Source organism: Penicillium expansum (assembly GCF_000769745.1).
Source record: "Penicillium expansum strain MD-8 chromosome Unknown contig44, whole genome shotgun sequence".
In the NCBI taxonomy this organism is placed as follows: Eukaryota; Fungi; Ascomycota; class Eurotiomycetes; order Eurotiales; family Aspergillaceae; genus Penicillium; species Penicillium expansum.
The window spans coordinates 111182-126918 of record NW_015971181.1 but is presented as its reverse complement, the minus strand read 5'-3'; the positions used below and the strand labels follow the sequence as shown (position 1 = coordinate 126918).

The 15737-nt window shown below is 45.4% G+C and overlaps 4 protein-coding genes across 4 annotated transcripts; 3 read left to right on the top strand and 1 right to left on the bottom strand.

The window, feature by feature from the left end:
• Positions 1-1240: 1240 nt before the first annotated feature.
• On the bottom strand, positions 1241-7729 carry PEX2_014260 (Mur ligase, C-terminal; the record flags this gene model as incomplete). The annotated part of the gene is made up of 8 exons (XM_016738702.1): positions 1241-1464; positions 1524-1678; positions 1737-2614; positions 2671-2835; positions 3316-5482; positions 5744-6341; positions 6397-7012; positions 7061-7729. The coding sequence occupies 8 exons, from the start codon at positions 7727-7729 to the stop codon at positions 1241-1243; spliced, it is 5472 nt and encodes a 1823-aa protein (XP_016602596.1).
• Positions 7730-10121: 2392 nt separating this feature from the next.
• Positions 10122-10895, top strand: PEX2_014250 (uncharacterized protein; the record flags this gene model as incomplete). Its single annotated transcript, XM_016738701.1, has 1 exon — positions 10122-10895. The coding sequence occupies one exon, from the start codon at positions 10122-10124 to the stop codon at positions 10893-10895; it is 774 nt and encodes a 257-aa protein (XP_016602595.1).
• Positions 10896-12808: 1913 nt separating this feature from the next.
• PEX2_014240 (uncharacterized protein) lies at positions 12809-13547 on the top strand (the record flags this gene model as incomplete). The annotated part of the gene is made up of 2 exons (XM_016738700.1): positions 12809-12860; positions 12916-13547. 2 exons carry the CDS (start codon positions 12809-12811, stop codon positions 13545-13547), a joined length of 684 nt encoding a protein of 227 aa, XP_016602594.1.
• A 1130-nt stretch (positions 13548-14677) lies between these two features.
• PEX2_014230 (GNAT family N-acetyltransferase) lies at positions 14678-15187 on the top strand (the record flags this gene model as incomplete). Its single annotated transcript, XM_016738699.1, has 1 exon — positions 14678-15187. The coding sequence occupies one exon, from the start codon at positions 14678-14680 to the stop codon at positions 15185-15187; it is 510 nt and encodes a 169-aa protein (XP_016602593.1).
• Positions 15188-15737: the final 550 nt, after the last annotated feature.

Below are 15737 nucleotides of genomic sequence, written 5' to 3'. Positions count from 1 at the left end.
AAATTTGAGACTGCCGTTGTGGACCCCATTACTTCCTATAACGGCCTAGTGTTTAAATAGTACCGACATGCTAAGCAACGCAATTACGGCATAACTAACCTTAGAAGTCTCGACACCCATTCTAAGTCTCCACTGATCAATTAGCTTTTGCGATATTTCTTGTTGAACGTTTACACTTTGTACTTTGTATCATTACAACATACTTCGTATATCATACTTCGTAATCGCACTTCGTAATCGCACTTCGTATATAGCGGCACTTCGTATATGGTACTTCGGTACTTCGTATATGGCGGTACTTCGTATACCGTACTTCGTACACCGTCCTACATACGTAAATATTATTCCCATTCCTAGTGGTATTTTTCCAGCGCTAAGACCCAGAAGAAAAAAAATCCCAGAAAGAAAATGGAGTGAATCTTGCTTGAAATGGAAATCTAGACGATACTCACTCGGGATTCTACTACTAATATATATTCTAGTGCGGAGTAGAGTGAAAGAGGATACGTGTACCATGGCGCTCAGACGCAAGTAAGATCATCCCGATAGCTTGTACTCCATAAGGTTCCGCAGTATGCCGGCGGTTTGAACTTTCCTTTAAGAGAACATTCGGAAGTTGGGCGGATCGGAGTTGAACATCCCGGCCCGTGAGATGCCGATGGGCTCTACGGAGTATCAGGTCAAGGTGGTGGATAGGGATGGGCTAGCTAATGCACGAGGAGGTAGGTAAGATTTGGGCAAATGGATGTCCTTTTAGTTGGACTTGCCGCTCATACCGCAATAAAATGCCACTTTCTCGGTGAGAATCGAAAGTGTTAAAGTACTATACATCATTTACTTGCTCTCCTTATCTGGAGTATAACCCCTCCCCTCCTAATGTGATAAGAAGTATGAATGTATTCCAATCACAATAAGTGGGCACTGAGATTGATTCGATAGAGCCATAGAGTAGATCAGCAATATATTTCGAATAACTTTTTGGTCTCGGAAATTCTTCAATTCTTCAAAAAAGAATTGGTAATGGCTAATTCCGCAAAGATTATATTTTCCCCCCGCCATATCAATAGCTATGTAAAGGAGCTGGAACATGCCTCCTCCCTTTCATGCCTTCTGTCGCCATAAAAATGGTATTACCAGAAACCACACTAAGGGGGGTTCATCGTCTCATCTAGGACCCGAGGACTTGGGTTTTACATGAAGTAGCTATGGGCTATAGAGAGCTTTCTTCTTCCATGTTAATCTACGGCCGCAAAAAGTAAAGTGCCCCTCCGACTAAATGCAAGCTTCCCGTCACAAAGACTTCCATTCCACCTCGCTCGGCACCTAATCGCTTTGCAGACCTAATTGCCGCCTCAATAGTTGACTCGGTTGAAACTGCAGCGCTAGGGTCAAACTTTGCCCAGAGTGAAGAGTAGATTGCACAAAAGTCAGGAAATTCAGTTTCAGGCATTTTGAGAGTTTTGTCTGGGAGAGAAATAATTAGGCCAAGCACATCCTTTATAGTAACCATCTTTATTACTCACCGATACGCGTAGTCCCATCCTCTCTTTCGTGATATGTAGTGAAGATGACGTAGTCCGGTCTTGCATCATGTTCTGATAAGGACTGAGCCAAACATTGCACTAGGGCCACTCCGTCGCGCTCCTCTGAAAAGTGACTGAAGATAAGGACACGACATCTGGTAATGTAATGTCATATTAGCTGGCTGGTTCTATATTCAAGATAATATGACATACTTTGATATATCCGAGGAGTTTGAGTTCTTTGCAAACCACTCCGCCGCTTGCGTGATGCTCAATGTGTTATGAGCTCCATCCAAGAACCACTTGGACGTTCCATCTTCGATGACTTCAAATCTCCCAATCGATGAGAAATTTTCAATGCCATTCGAGATGTCATCGGAGTCCAGGACTTGATCAGGTGCCTTAATTTGTATAAAGGACCTAGCTAGCTCAAGTGCCAGTGAGCAGTTTAACCGCTGAACCGGGACACTCAGGACCCTATTATTGATAGGGAGGGAGCTGTTGATCGGAACGAACGTTAAATTCGTCTTTCTTTCTGCGGCACGGTCGTATAAGATCTGAATAGTATCAAGTTCCTGTGGTACAGAGAATGCAGGTGCCGCGGGTTTGAAGATTCCAGCTTTATGCCAGGCAATATCTTTAATCGTGGGCCCGAGCTGGTTAATATGGTCTATCCCGAGAGATGTGATCCCCGTTGCGATAGGCTTCTGGATCACGTTCGTAGCGTCGTATTCTCCGCCATGGTGTGTTTCGAAAATTGCCGCGTCGACACCCTCCTTAATAAAGGTATGAAAAGCTAATAAAGCTAGAAGCTGGAGGTAACGGGGCCGTCTTTCGAGTTCTGCGCGGGAAAGTCTTTCCCAAACCTCGAAGAAGTATTGCGTGAAGAGTTCTTCAGTTATTGGTTGGTTGTTGATCTGTATTCTCTCCCTAATACATTGTAAATCGGGGGAGGTATATAATCCGATCTGCTTCGGGAACCCCGTCCGTAAACCATGCGACCGAAGAAAGCTGCTAGTGAAAGCGCAGGTACTGCCTTTGCCTTTTGTCCCAGCGATATGGACTATGTTCAGCCCGTTGACGTCAACTTCCTAGTTTCAGTAAGAACAAACAGGCCATGGCGGCTGAGGGCATAGGTCATTCATACTGAGTGTCCTAAAGCGCACAACCACTCATCCATACCGACCAAACTAGGGATGCCTCTCGTGGTTTGTTTGCCGCTAGGGGTCGATGCACCCTGTGATGTTGGGATCTGCGCAGGAGCGTTTGGTCGAGCTGTGCGGAGCTGCGCCGTAAGTAGTTGGAGGGCATTCTATGTTGTTAGATCAGGTGTATAAATAACATGGTTTGGAAAAATTACCTGATAGCTATGCTTCATGTTGTAAGCCATCTGAAGACACGCCGGTATGCGATAAACTTCGCGAGAAAGTCGATTGGGTCAATTTTCAAGGCCAGTTGTCAGATTGTACTGTGTGGTCCCGAGCAGAAGCTAGGGCCTAGCATATATACCGCTGCAGCGACAGAGGTTCCGATTGTTGCTATAATTTTTTGGCCTAGCGGTTAAATACTCTTATGTAATCCAACCAGGAGCCCACTGCGTGATTACAATCATGTGATATAGTTATCCCCTCAACAGAGTCAAAACGTAAATATGGAGAAATGAGTTCAATTTCTAATTCCTAGCATTGCATGGAGTTTGAATCTAGCAAGGCGTTTTGCTCGCCAGGTCACCTCCCTATCCAATCTAGCAAACCCCCATTGACATAGCATGTCCAAGCAAAAGCTTTGTTACCACATGCTTATCAGCGGCTACTTGTGCCGCATCTCGTCGTCTGCCCCATCTCTTATTTGTTATCAGATCAAAATCGTGATAGTCCTCGCAAGGCTCGGCTTGGGCTGCTTCGAGGGCATTACTGAACCCGGAATGGTCCTTCTGGAGGTTCACAATGGCCCCAGCACCGAGCAATATCTTCACACATTCTGTCTGCCCCCAATGTGAGGCTGCGTTCAAAGCAGTCCCATAACTTCCAGCAATCAACGGTAAATTCACATCCGCCCCCCGTGTTTCCACGAGATACTCGACAACCCCCACCCATCCTGCTGCTGCTGCCGCCGCAAGTGCACTCCCAAAGTGTCCAGCCGGAAGAACCATATCAACTGTGGCCCCATTTTGTGTCAAATATTCGGTCATTTGCAAGCTACCACTACATGCAGCAGCAGCGAGCGCGCTTCCATAGTCTCCTTGAAGCACCGCATTGACAGTGGCCCCGTTTTCTATCAGAATAACAGCCGTTGGAACCCGGCTTTTGCGTGCCGCAGTAGCAAGGGCGCTTCCGTATGATCCATGAAGTGCCATATTGACTTTGGCCCCTTTCCGAATCAAAAGGTCGATCACAGGAATATTTCCGTGGGATGCCGCAACCGCAGCGGCGAGCGCACTTCCAAACTTTCCTTCAAGCGCTAAATCAACAGTAGCCCCGTTTTCTATCAGACATTCGGCTCCAGAAAGGTTCCCGGTGAATGCCGCCAGGGCGAGCGCGCTTCCGGAAGACCCTTGAAATTCCATATCAACGGTAGCCCCTTTATTGACCAGAAACTCGATCATGGCACGTCCACCACCGCAAGCTGCAGCAGCCAAGGCGGTTCCGTATAATCCTGGAAGCTCGAGATCAATATTTGCACCTTTTTCAATGAAATATTCAGCTACCTGGAGCTGACCACGCTGTGCTGCGGCAGCGAGGGCACTTCCAAAGTTTCCTTGGAAGTCTCGTTTCATTGGCATGTCAATGGTAGCCCCTTTTTCTATCAAAAGTTTGACGATATCAAGTCTACTAGTAGATACTGCGACGGAAAGGGCGCTCCCGCAGTGTCCTTGAAGTTCCAGATCAACGTTGGCCCGGTTTTCGAGTAAAAGTTCGATCATAGGACTATCGCCAAAGGATACTGCAGTAGCAAGGGCGCTTCGGTAATCTCCTTGAAGTGGCATATCAACCGTTGCCCCGTTTTCTATCAGAAGTCTAACCATGTCAAGGTTCCCAGTAGATACTGCGGTGGCCAGAGCGCTTCCAAAATCTCCGTGAAGAGCCAAATCAACTGTAGCACCTTTTTGTATCAAAAGTCGGGCTATACCGAGTTTTCCATCAAACGCCGCAGTGGCAAGGGCACTAGAACGATCACCAGAACGGTCAACGAAAGCTTGGCGATTCAAAAGCTTTTCGCAAATTGAAATGCAACCAGCTCTGACGGCGATAATGAGAGGAGTTTCATTTTGTTTGTTGAAGTATGTAAGAAACATGTCGTCTCTATCCCACCAATCCTGGAGTATAGTATTGAAGGAAAAGCGACAGACTGCAAGGATAGGCAGAGTCGGCGGCGAAATGTCTTCGAGCGTACTGAAATCGGTGAAAATAGCCGTGTCTCGTATAAGCCGCACATCGTCTGAGACATCCTGATGCCATGCCTGATACACAGGTCCACTTCTTGATGGTGAGCTCAGGAACTCTCTAAGCAGAGCATTCAAAGGATAGTCAAATCCGTTGGACTCTAGTGCAATATACTCTTGGCGCTGAATATGGCGCATCCAATGGTGTCGGGAATAGAAGTGGAACGGATAATCTCTTGAAAAAATGACTGAATCCTCATGCAATTCGGGGTCTTTCTGGGTTGTGATCATGAGCTCCTCGTATCCAGATTTAGGGACTGTGCTAGCTGCCGGTTCCCCATATGCAAGCATTAGGAAGCGCAGGCACGATTTGGCAGTATAGCAGTGGGCTCTTTGCGAATTCCACAGTTCATTTTCGATATACTCCGAAACGGAAGCATGACAGAATCTGAATCGGTTCAAGGGCTGATCGAAAACAAGCAAGTTCTTACAGAGGCTCAACAACGTGTTTTTATCAATCACTTCTTCGAGCTCATTATGATTTTCATCGTGACGGATAGCGGCTAGGAGCTGTTCGCTTCTCATAGGTCCGTATGAACACATCACCCATAGAAAGGCACGATCCACGACTATTTTCTGATCTTCATCCGCAGATATTTGTTCATAAATCTCCTTGTAGGTTCGGGTGAGGCCTTAGGGCATTCGGCTAATGCGACGAAGAAGAGCCTTGCCTAGTTGCACATTGCGTAATTGTTCAATTTGCAGGGAAGCCCACAAAAACCTGTCAATAAATTAATATCTTTCCTTCTAGTATGATGGGTATTAAACAGAAACTCACATCCCGTCGCTCTTCTCTACCAGAGCTTCAACGGCCTCTTCTCGGAACTTCACGGTATTAGAGTTCCAACGAAGTTCGCCAATTTTCTTGTCAATAAAGCTTTTTATATCTTCCTTCACATCAGGAACCTCGGTTTTGATGATGGGTTCATCATGGAAGCGTTCCTCAATGTCAGACTCTGGGCGAGCGGAGATAAATATCCTAACTGGATACTCTGATTGGGAAACAAGGGAATCAATGAGGTCAAATAGCTCATTTCTGGGCTCGGCACATTCGTCAAGGGCGTCCAGAACAATCGTGGTTTGGCTGTATTGGCTAACCGACTTGATGATTTGCTGCTTGCAGATCGAAAGTGACGGTTGGGTCATTCTCTTCGATTGAGAATAGAGGTCTCGGACATCCTTTCGCATTTCATCCTCTTGAAACTCGTGGGCTGGGGTTGCCAGCTGACGAAAAAGGGCTCTAATCACATCACTTGGGTCTTCAAATGTTTGTCCGCTCCGTTGACAGTAGTAAAAGGCTAGCCCCTCACCTGGATGTAAATTCGCACGAAGGTCGTCGATAACCCTAGACGTCAGAAAGCTTTTTCCAGTACCAGCTATAGGAATTAGCTTAAGTGGTCCCACATGACGATATGGAGGTAAAGCACTCACGGAGACCCTGCAGCCAAATGACTGCCGGTGATGAACTTTGCTCCCACTCTTTGAAAACTGAGTTTTCTAAAAGCCACCCGCACGTTTTGGGTGTCCGAGCCTCCGCTTTCAGATGATGTCGATCGAGTTCCCTATACTGCGAAATCCAGTCAAGGATTTCTATCACCTCTTGCCTATCTAGTCGCTCAAAAAGCTCATCAAAACGTTGCTCGATGACTGAATTGAACATGGAGAACTTTTCCAAAAACTCCATGACGGTGGCATCAACATCGTCATCGATCTTGCTTCGACAATCCAGAACAACTTCACGAAGATGGGAACGACAACTCTCCAAATCTGAAACCTGATCCTGTGCTTTTGAAGGGTTCAGAAGAGCATTGACTAGCCGGCGACCTGTCCGTTTATCGCATTGTCGAAGGGCATAAACCAGGAATCTCAATGATGTAACATATAACTTCAACAAGGCTGATTGGAAGTCAGTCCAAAGATTGGTGTGCTGATTTTTGATCTTTTCACGGAAGATGGTTTCGTATGTCTTTCCACAGCGAATAGTCCGAACAAGGATATCTGCCGTCATGAGTACCGCAGCAGTCTCTTCATCTGCGTCGACTGGGACCTAGATAAATTAACACGTGTGGCCAATGTGGGGTTCAATGAGGCGTACCTGCATCAAGCCTTTTACCAACGGCCAGACAATACTCGCCGGCTGGGGCATGAGTTGAACACTGGCATCACCGACAGTGGTAAGACAAGTAATGACTCTCGCCGTGTAGTCTCTTGGAACAATTTTGCGTCCATAAAAATCGAACTTCCAAATTTTGTCTGATAATCCGTCCTGTTTTTTCCGGGTAACTACAATGAGATCTTCAAAATCCGTACATTTGAAGCTCATACTCTGGGTTTGTTCATTAGCGATCACGTGGCTGGGCGTTAAGAAGGCTTGAAGCTGTCCTTGCTCCTCTTGAGAAAGTTCATCAAAGCTCAATTGCCAGAGGTCCTCTGGGTCGTCTTTGGAAGGCATGAAAAGCGAGCTCGTGTCATTCTGCGAGGTATTGCATCTGCCTCCGTCCACCTCAGTCCCCTCCGTGGCTGGGGGCTTAACGGAGGCATCAGGGGTGGTTAGGAGGGAATGTGAGGTAGACCTTGAGATTTCGGTTGATTGACGAGTTTGAAAATTTTGTGATCGGAAATTGACACTGGACGAGATGGGGGTGGTTGTGTTGGAGACTGCGGGTGTTTTGGCTGGGTCTGTCGATTTGACGTTCACCCCCACGTTCCCCTGGTGTGGAGACTTTCCATCTTTCCATATCTTGTAACGGCTGCGAATGCCCATTACTGAAGACCAAAGGAATGAAATGATTCAAAGGATGGAGGTCTTATATTCTAATTCAACTGGCAATGGTCACAATACCATGGGGTTCTGGGGTTTTGGAGTCAGGGAAGATGAAAAGGCCAGATTGAAGACCAAGGGAAAAGGATGCCTTTCGTGCAAAATACTTCAAGCCGGTCGCAGAGCGTTAATCCGTGTGCTTCAACAGCCAATCACATTGACGAAGTCCCATGCAATTAAGGGGCTCAACCCCCGGGTTTCAAACGTGACGCTGCACGTCTCCGGCCCCCACGCGACTGCACGTGTACTTCTCCTATACATAGTGTTCCAGAATTGTAGGCTCATGCAAATTTACTTGTCAACATACACAATCTGAATGCGGTTTTCCAACAATTAAGGTATGCTTCGAGATGTCAGCGCTTGCAAACAATACCAGCATAGTATGATCATAGAGCTAGAGGGCCAATAAGGCGCTGGAGGCAGGCCGGCAAACCTTGTACACGTTGTAGAACCATCATGGATGCACAGGTACATAAAGTCATAGTAGAGACTATATATTTACCTGTGAAGAGTGGCTGGTCAATATACCGAATGATGACACCAGCACTGCCCCTTCTGTAATCGGAGCTAAGTAAAAGTTTTTCTCGCTTTGTAATTCTTCCAATCCATCTTCTTTGAACATTTACGACCCGAGTCAATTTTCCGAACGTCTTGAAGCTCGCTTTAATATATCTGAACCCGAATGTACTAAATTTTATTACGGCATCATGCATTTATTATTCCGATCTAGGTCAACCGAACCTGAGCATCATCCAAGCAGTCTTCCTGAAAGTCCAAGGCCTCGGAGCGTAACAAGGTGAAGGGGAGAATCACTTGCCTCGATGATGAATTGTATGCAATATACTCTGAGGGGTAAAGGGGGCCTATTTGATTGCAAAGGTCAGCCGAAGCTGAGACCTCGGGAATCATCCAAGCAAGCAGTCTTCTTCGCGGCCCAAGGCCTCGAAGTGTAACAAGGAGAAGAAGAGAATCACTTACCTCGATTATGAACTGCAAAATACTCTTTTCAACTAGCAGTTGAACCCAAAAGGCGACGGAGCAAGATGATCGGGATAAATGAAGAATATAGTAAGCTATTTGAACAGGGCAACGATAATCACACTGTCTGATCTAGGACAATTCAGGAAGTTACTATGGAATAATTACGCCATTTGTCCCACCTGCTCTTACTTAACTACACTCTATATATCTATCCACGGAACAATATTCAAAATTGGAAGGAAAGCTCTAACATGCTTAGAACTAGCCCTTGCCCTGGAAAGTTCTTAAGTCTCGTCATAGCGATCACGAATTTGGCGAACGGCACATATAGATGGGGTAGCGCTGTTACCACATCGTAGCCCTGGCTATCGAAAACTAGATAACTCTCGAGCGTAATGGAAGAAGCTAAGAGCGAATGAGGTGAAAGCAGCGAATGTTACACTTAATGGGGCCGTAGATGAGCTGACAAGCCACGCTGAGAACGACATGGTGTCTGAGCTCGGTGATCTGAATCAATAGCAAAAATGTCTCACTGGAAGACATACATGCATAGAGACAGGAAGAATGTAGAAGTGAAAGTGAAATTAACTAGAGGGCAATATCACACTAGCTGGCCAGTTCATAATGCCACGTCCTTACTCTAATTACAACAATAATCCGATATTGTGTAAACGGAGGTAGCGATGGAACAACCACAGTTTGGCGGAGTGTTAATTCACAAAATCGTGGTCTTTCCACCTAGTGTTTCTGGTCAACTACATGTGGCCAGACCATCTCCAAGTAAAATGCACCACATACGTAGAGCGAAAGTGGGGGCCAATGATGACCGTTGTAAAATGCAATGCTGAAAATTGACGCTGGTAGATGCTCAACGAAGCAAGCTACCCAAGTCATTTTGCCGCTTTTTCCACTAAATATACCATCCATGAACCTCTGTCACATTCGCCTGCAACAAAGTAACTAGTCTCAAATTGATTGTAAAGTTATCACACGGTGTCGGCGGCTAGCGATAGGACCCTAGATCTCAGTTCAAGAGGCCTCAGTTCTACTTAACGCCTCGTTTCATGTTAAAAATAGAAAAGTTTATCAGTTCAGAGATCGGCACCTAAATGGGACCTATCTGACAGGATTAAAAAACACAGAAACATAGATTCAGTGCTCACTGTTCGACTAAGTGTTTCCAAATGCCTAGGAGGTTCCAAGCTCGGGGTATTCTAACTTCCTCTGCAAAGCATCTGACTACCGACTATCCCCTTCTTCCATACTACGTTCTATCACGCGACTCCCTCTTCTGTATCGTCGTTTTTTCCCGCTTAATATTTTGATTCATCTCGCGACAACCTCCTCCACAACCATGGCTTCTGATCTTCTCAAACCTCTAGCGGTATTTTGCAGTCAATCTCAGTCTCAGCGATACATAAAAGCTGTCAGTAACCTTGGCGATGCATCGCGCAGCCTTGCTGAAAAGCCTCTGTCCAAGTCTGAGGAAGACTCTATTCTGGTGGAAACCAACTTTGACTTTGTTTTGAAAATCACGAATACACTGGAAGAACAATGCCAGTCAACGTCAACTATTGTCGAAATGTCAGCTCACGAGCCATCTACATCGCTCTTAAACGCTTCATCTGAATCATCTCTATCAACCAAGTCATCTGCAACCTCTCTGTCGACCAGGCCATCTACAGCAACAGAACCTCCGCGACACTATCGTATCTTTGCCGATTATGGCACGGATTTTATCTGGCGAGATCCCGATGACCTTATGCCTGAGGAAGGGGACTGTATGTTAGAGGCTGAAGAGGTACTCTCTACATTCCCTTCATCAGTCTTGGAATCATACAATGCGTGGGTAGACACGTACACCGATAACTTCAGCGAAAGACGCGATAAAACTCAAAATTACTATGCTGATGTTTTTCTAACTGCGTCCGAGGAGGTGGCTTGGAACGTGGCAGGGTTTTTGTTGGCTTGGCGTATCACATTAGCGCCTCAGGTTGGGAGAATTGAATTTAGCGCCGGTTGTTCAAAGTACCTTCTAGAGAAAGGGAAGGAAACCAGCGCGACTTTGCAATTTTTACAGAACCAGGTGGATATTTTAGCCGAAGGAAAGGGGCCAAGAATGCAATAACGATAAAGGCATGAGTACTTTGGCCAGAAGATTGAAATCTTCGCGTACGTCGCTAACGATATCTGATTTTCTGCGACTTAAGTTATTTCCAATTGATTCATCTATTGATTCTACTAGAGTTTACTTTTCAGCTCTGGTTTATGCCTACAAAAAGATTACGTGTGCTATATAATAGGCTGCTGCACGAAATATTCAAGGCTGCCGAAACGATAACATAGTAAGACAGCCTCTTTCTATTCCTGCTCTTAAAAGGAGAAGTATTGTAGGTGACTAAATATGGATGGTCGGATATAGATGATTGATTGAAGTGGCCAATTGAAGTAGTTGAGTGGAGGCGAGTAAGCGCTAACCTTAAAGAACAAACTTTTTACCACAAAATCACACAGTGCTAAGAGTCCCCTTCATTTAAATACATGATATAACCTCTTCCTGATAAGCACTCTCCTTTAGAGACAATCCTGCAGAGCTCTTGTCGTTCAAGGTCGCCTCTTTTCATTCCTTCTCCCAAAGGTCGAGGCATTCTGGGTGGTCAAATATGGATGATTGATTGAAGTGGTTGATTGTTTGAACTGGGTAATTGATTGGGGTGGATAGTTGAGGTGATGGTCAACCAGCCTGCCGATTGTCCTGAAGCCGAAGCCCGCCACAGTCAGACTGGTTATGTTTGATTGAAGTGGATGATTGATTGAAGTTGGATGATTGATTGAAGTTGGATGTATGATTGATTGAAGTTGGATGATTGGATTGGATGATTGGATTGGATGATTGAATTGGATGATTGAATTGGATGATTGATTGAAGTTGAATGATTGGATTGGATGATTGAATTGGATGATTGAAGTGGATGATTGATTGAAGTTGGATGATTGATTGAAGTTGGATGATTGAATTGGATGATTGATTGAGTTGGATGGTTAATGTATTCATTGCAATATTTTGTTTTGTTTTCTTTTTTCTTTTTCTTTTTCTTTTTTTTTCATTGCTGTGGACATTTTCCTTAGGCCAGAGCCCGCCACGGCAAGACTGGATGTGATTGAGGACACATATCTGATATAGTCAGCCCCGTGTCCTGTTGGTCAAGTCAAAGAATTGAAGTCTTGATACATACAATAGCAGATCAGTGACAACACCAATAAGAAGTAATGGCCCCATCAAGTGGAAGATGGAAGATGGATGGAGCACGTGGCTGAGTTTTCTGAACAATGAATATAAGTAGATGGAAGAAGAAGAAAAAAAATATAGGCAGAACATACAACTCATGTTATGGATGATGAATATGACAGGTGCCACCTAGGCAGTCACGTTGAAAGGAGATGTTGTTATGTGGCTGAGTTATCTGAAGGATGAATGTAAGTAAGGAATAGAACAAGTAAGTCAACTGGATTGGATCACTGACCACACATGTGATAAATATGGACGACATGAAAGACAATGCGTGAAGGGCATGGTGATCATAAGCTTCGTCTCATTCGATGTGGATGTAGAAAGATAGAAGAAGTGATGAGGCTTAAGCTGATTGATGATGGAAGACATCAGTTGATGATCGAAGACCTGATAGAAGTTTCAAGGTGGATAAAATATTTGATCAAACGTTTTTGTGGGTAGATGAGGATGTGGGGAGATGAAAAGGGAAGAAAGAAAAATGAGAGAAAGAGGGGAGGAGAGGGTATTTATACCCCATGGGTCCAGAGGTAGTTACCTAGATAGGCAACGGGTGTTCTTCAGTTACGTGTGTGATCATTTACGTTTCTGTTCAGTTTGGACGTGTGTGTTCAGTTACGTCTGTAGGTAATGGGGGTGTCCTTCAGGTGAACCCCCATTTCACATCTTTCCCTCTTCAACTATTTGCTCTATAAGTCTACCAGTCACATTCATGGTCTCTCTGTATCTTAGCTTCTATAACCCATCACTCAATGCATTTTACATTCCACTATGCACTTCAACATAGTCCTCCCTTCACAGGTTGTGAGCCCGGAAGCTCTATTCATTCAACCTTCCTCTCTATGCTATCTCCCAATAGCTTCTCTATCGAAGCTATCACTATCCACGGCTTCGACGCCATCCTCACCTTCGTCACTAGCGCTACACGACGCGCCAACCGGCCAAGCCATACATATCTATCTAGTTCCAACACTAGCAACCGCGCCCAACGAGCTTACGCCTCTCTCTCTCTCGACGGTCACTTCAAACGCGCAAAGGGTCTCGGCCCTAATCAAGCGCATTCATCCCACGGTGCCTCTCACTATTCGGCGCATCGTACTTTTCTTTCGACGTACACCTTCGACCATGCCTCTCTTCCTTCGACACACCACCCATATCTCGTCGGCCAGCTTCGCAAAGCCTAAGCTCTTAGAGCTCGTCCCCGTTCTCGCTAGCCAGCCTAGCTTCCATTCAGATCCCATCTTCTACAAAGCAAATGCAATCAACAGAGGCAATCCTACCACTAAGCCAAAACAATACTGTACCTACTACCAGTGTAAGACAGTACACACTATAGAGCAATGCCATCTCAACCCCGCTGACGCCAACGCCAATGCTAACACTACCAGATCGGCTGATACGCTAACCACCACCGCCGCTTCCTCTGCTACTACAGCCAATTCCGTCACCGGAAGCCCTATGTTACGCTCCAACAACCCATTTACAAGCTAGCATTTGCTATCTCGTGGGGGGACTCAGCTCAATAGTTTCATGTTCCTTCGGGGTGTCACATTCATAGTCTCCCTGTAGCTTAGCGCCTACAGCTCATCACTCAATGCATCTCGCAATCCACCATGTACTTTGATGCAGTCCTCCCTTAACATTATTCTACTTCTTATAATCATTCAGGTAGTAGCGTAGTCGCGAATAATCTCTAGAGATGTAAAGAGAAGGTGAGACGGTGTACATATTCTACAGGCTTACACCACCAGAGAATATCATTGTCAGTCTCACACATCGACCTAGATACTTCAATTGTATTGTATTCTACTTCTGATAATATCTGGCTACATCTTATAGAAACGCACCATGTTGTCGATTAAAAATATAGGTTATTGAGATGCGGTAAGATCTATAGCTCATTAAGGTTACACGCTAAACTTTATTTGGTATAGCGTCCAGCATGGATAAGGACCTGCATAAAGTTGAATGTCGCGAAACCGAGCAGTCAAAATCGAGAAGTAATGGACGAAAAGGAATGAAAGCTGGCTATGCCTAAGAATGTGCCCAATGCTACTCACGTGGTATGACAGTTGGCATATCACTAATGCTCACCAATATCTACGGATATAGTAGATTCTGCGATCACTCACGTTTTTTTTTGGGGGGTGTACCTGGAAACGCGCTAATCTTTATTAGGTTACCTTCAAGAGCGACCTGTGGATGATTTATACCGCATTAGACTTCATCGCCCAATGACTCATTGTAAAATACTACCTAGGTATAAATTGGGGTAGATATGACGAGCTTGATCTACACTCATTCCTTTTCCTTTCTTTATTATCCTCCGCAGCCTTTACCTTGTCGACCTTTACGAGACGAAGACTGTGTGCTATTACGGCAGAGGACTGACACTGGTATGCCAACATGATTCTTCTTGTTTTCCTATGGCCCTTGCTCTCTCCTGTCGCTTCTACTACCTTGTAGTGTCTCGCCTTAAATTTTACCGCCCACTGAAGCTAACGCCGATCTCTAGGATTTTAAACTCTATCCTCCGTTGCCGCTCTTACCCGCATTTGCCGTGTATACTCATACATACTTGGGTTTACCCCAATCTTGCTTTCTGATATTCAACCATACAAATGATCGAGCTACGAAATATTGGCCCCGACGAGTGGGAGGTGTGGAAATATCAAAGACTGGCTGCACTTACGAAAGCACCCGATGCATTCTCATCAAAACTCGCAGACTGGAAAAATGCGTCTGAGCAACAGTGGCGCAATCGGCTTAGCAGATGCGGCAGCTACCAAGTGGTTGCTTCTCTCCAAGGCACGATAGTGGGCATGGCCGGTGGGGTTACACTTGCCGAGCCTGGGGTTGCAGAGCTTATATCTATGTGGGTAGCTCCCGCTGGACGAGGTTGTGGTGTCGGGGATGCACTAGTGGCTGCTGTTCAGGGATGGGCATATGGCACTGGTGCCACCATTCTTAAACTATCTGTGGTAGAGAATAATCACCCAGCTCGTAAGCTATATCTCCGGAATGGGTTTGTCGACGCTGAGCTTGAAAGCAGTGATATGGAGATCAAGGATGTGTACCGTGAGCGGGTTATGGTGAAAAAAAGCAACAGGTTTAGCCCGGATTCTGTCTGACATCATATGAGAACGGGATCAAGAGGATAGAGGTTAAAGATATATAGCAATGAGGTTCAAAACAACATTTATTATATATCACAATCATCGCCTGAGACGTCGTAGCTTAAGCGACCTTGCACTTTGTTGGTTTTTTTTTTTTTNGGGGGGGGGGGGGGGGGGGGGGGGGGGGGGGGGGGGCCTTGTCTGTTCGCTGCATTCCATTCCGTCAGCCATTAGGGAAGTGGTCAAGCAAGCAAGATAACTTTCTATCCAGCTGCTTCTAGAAATCGATGCAATAGTTTCTAACATTGCAAATATCGATAGGGACCCCTCTACTTATGATAGCCTTCTAAGAAGGATATTCGTGGGAACTCAGATCAATATAAAAAATGCCTCATTGGAAAGATGCATGCATGGACGCAGTAACCAAGTAGAAGTGTGAAAATTCACTAGATAAGCTGGGGTCGGAGAGTTATACAATGCTAATTTGGTTTATGTAGCCATTAATGGTTCATCCCTGCATCCAATTATCCGATATGGTGTAGTGGCTAACATCGCCGTCTCTCAC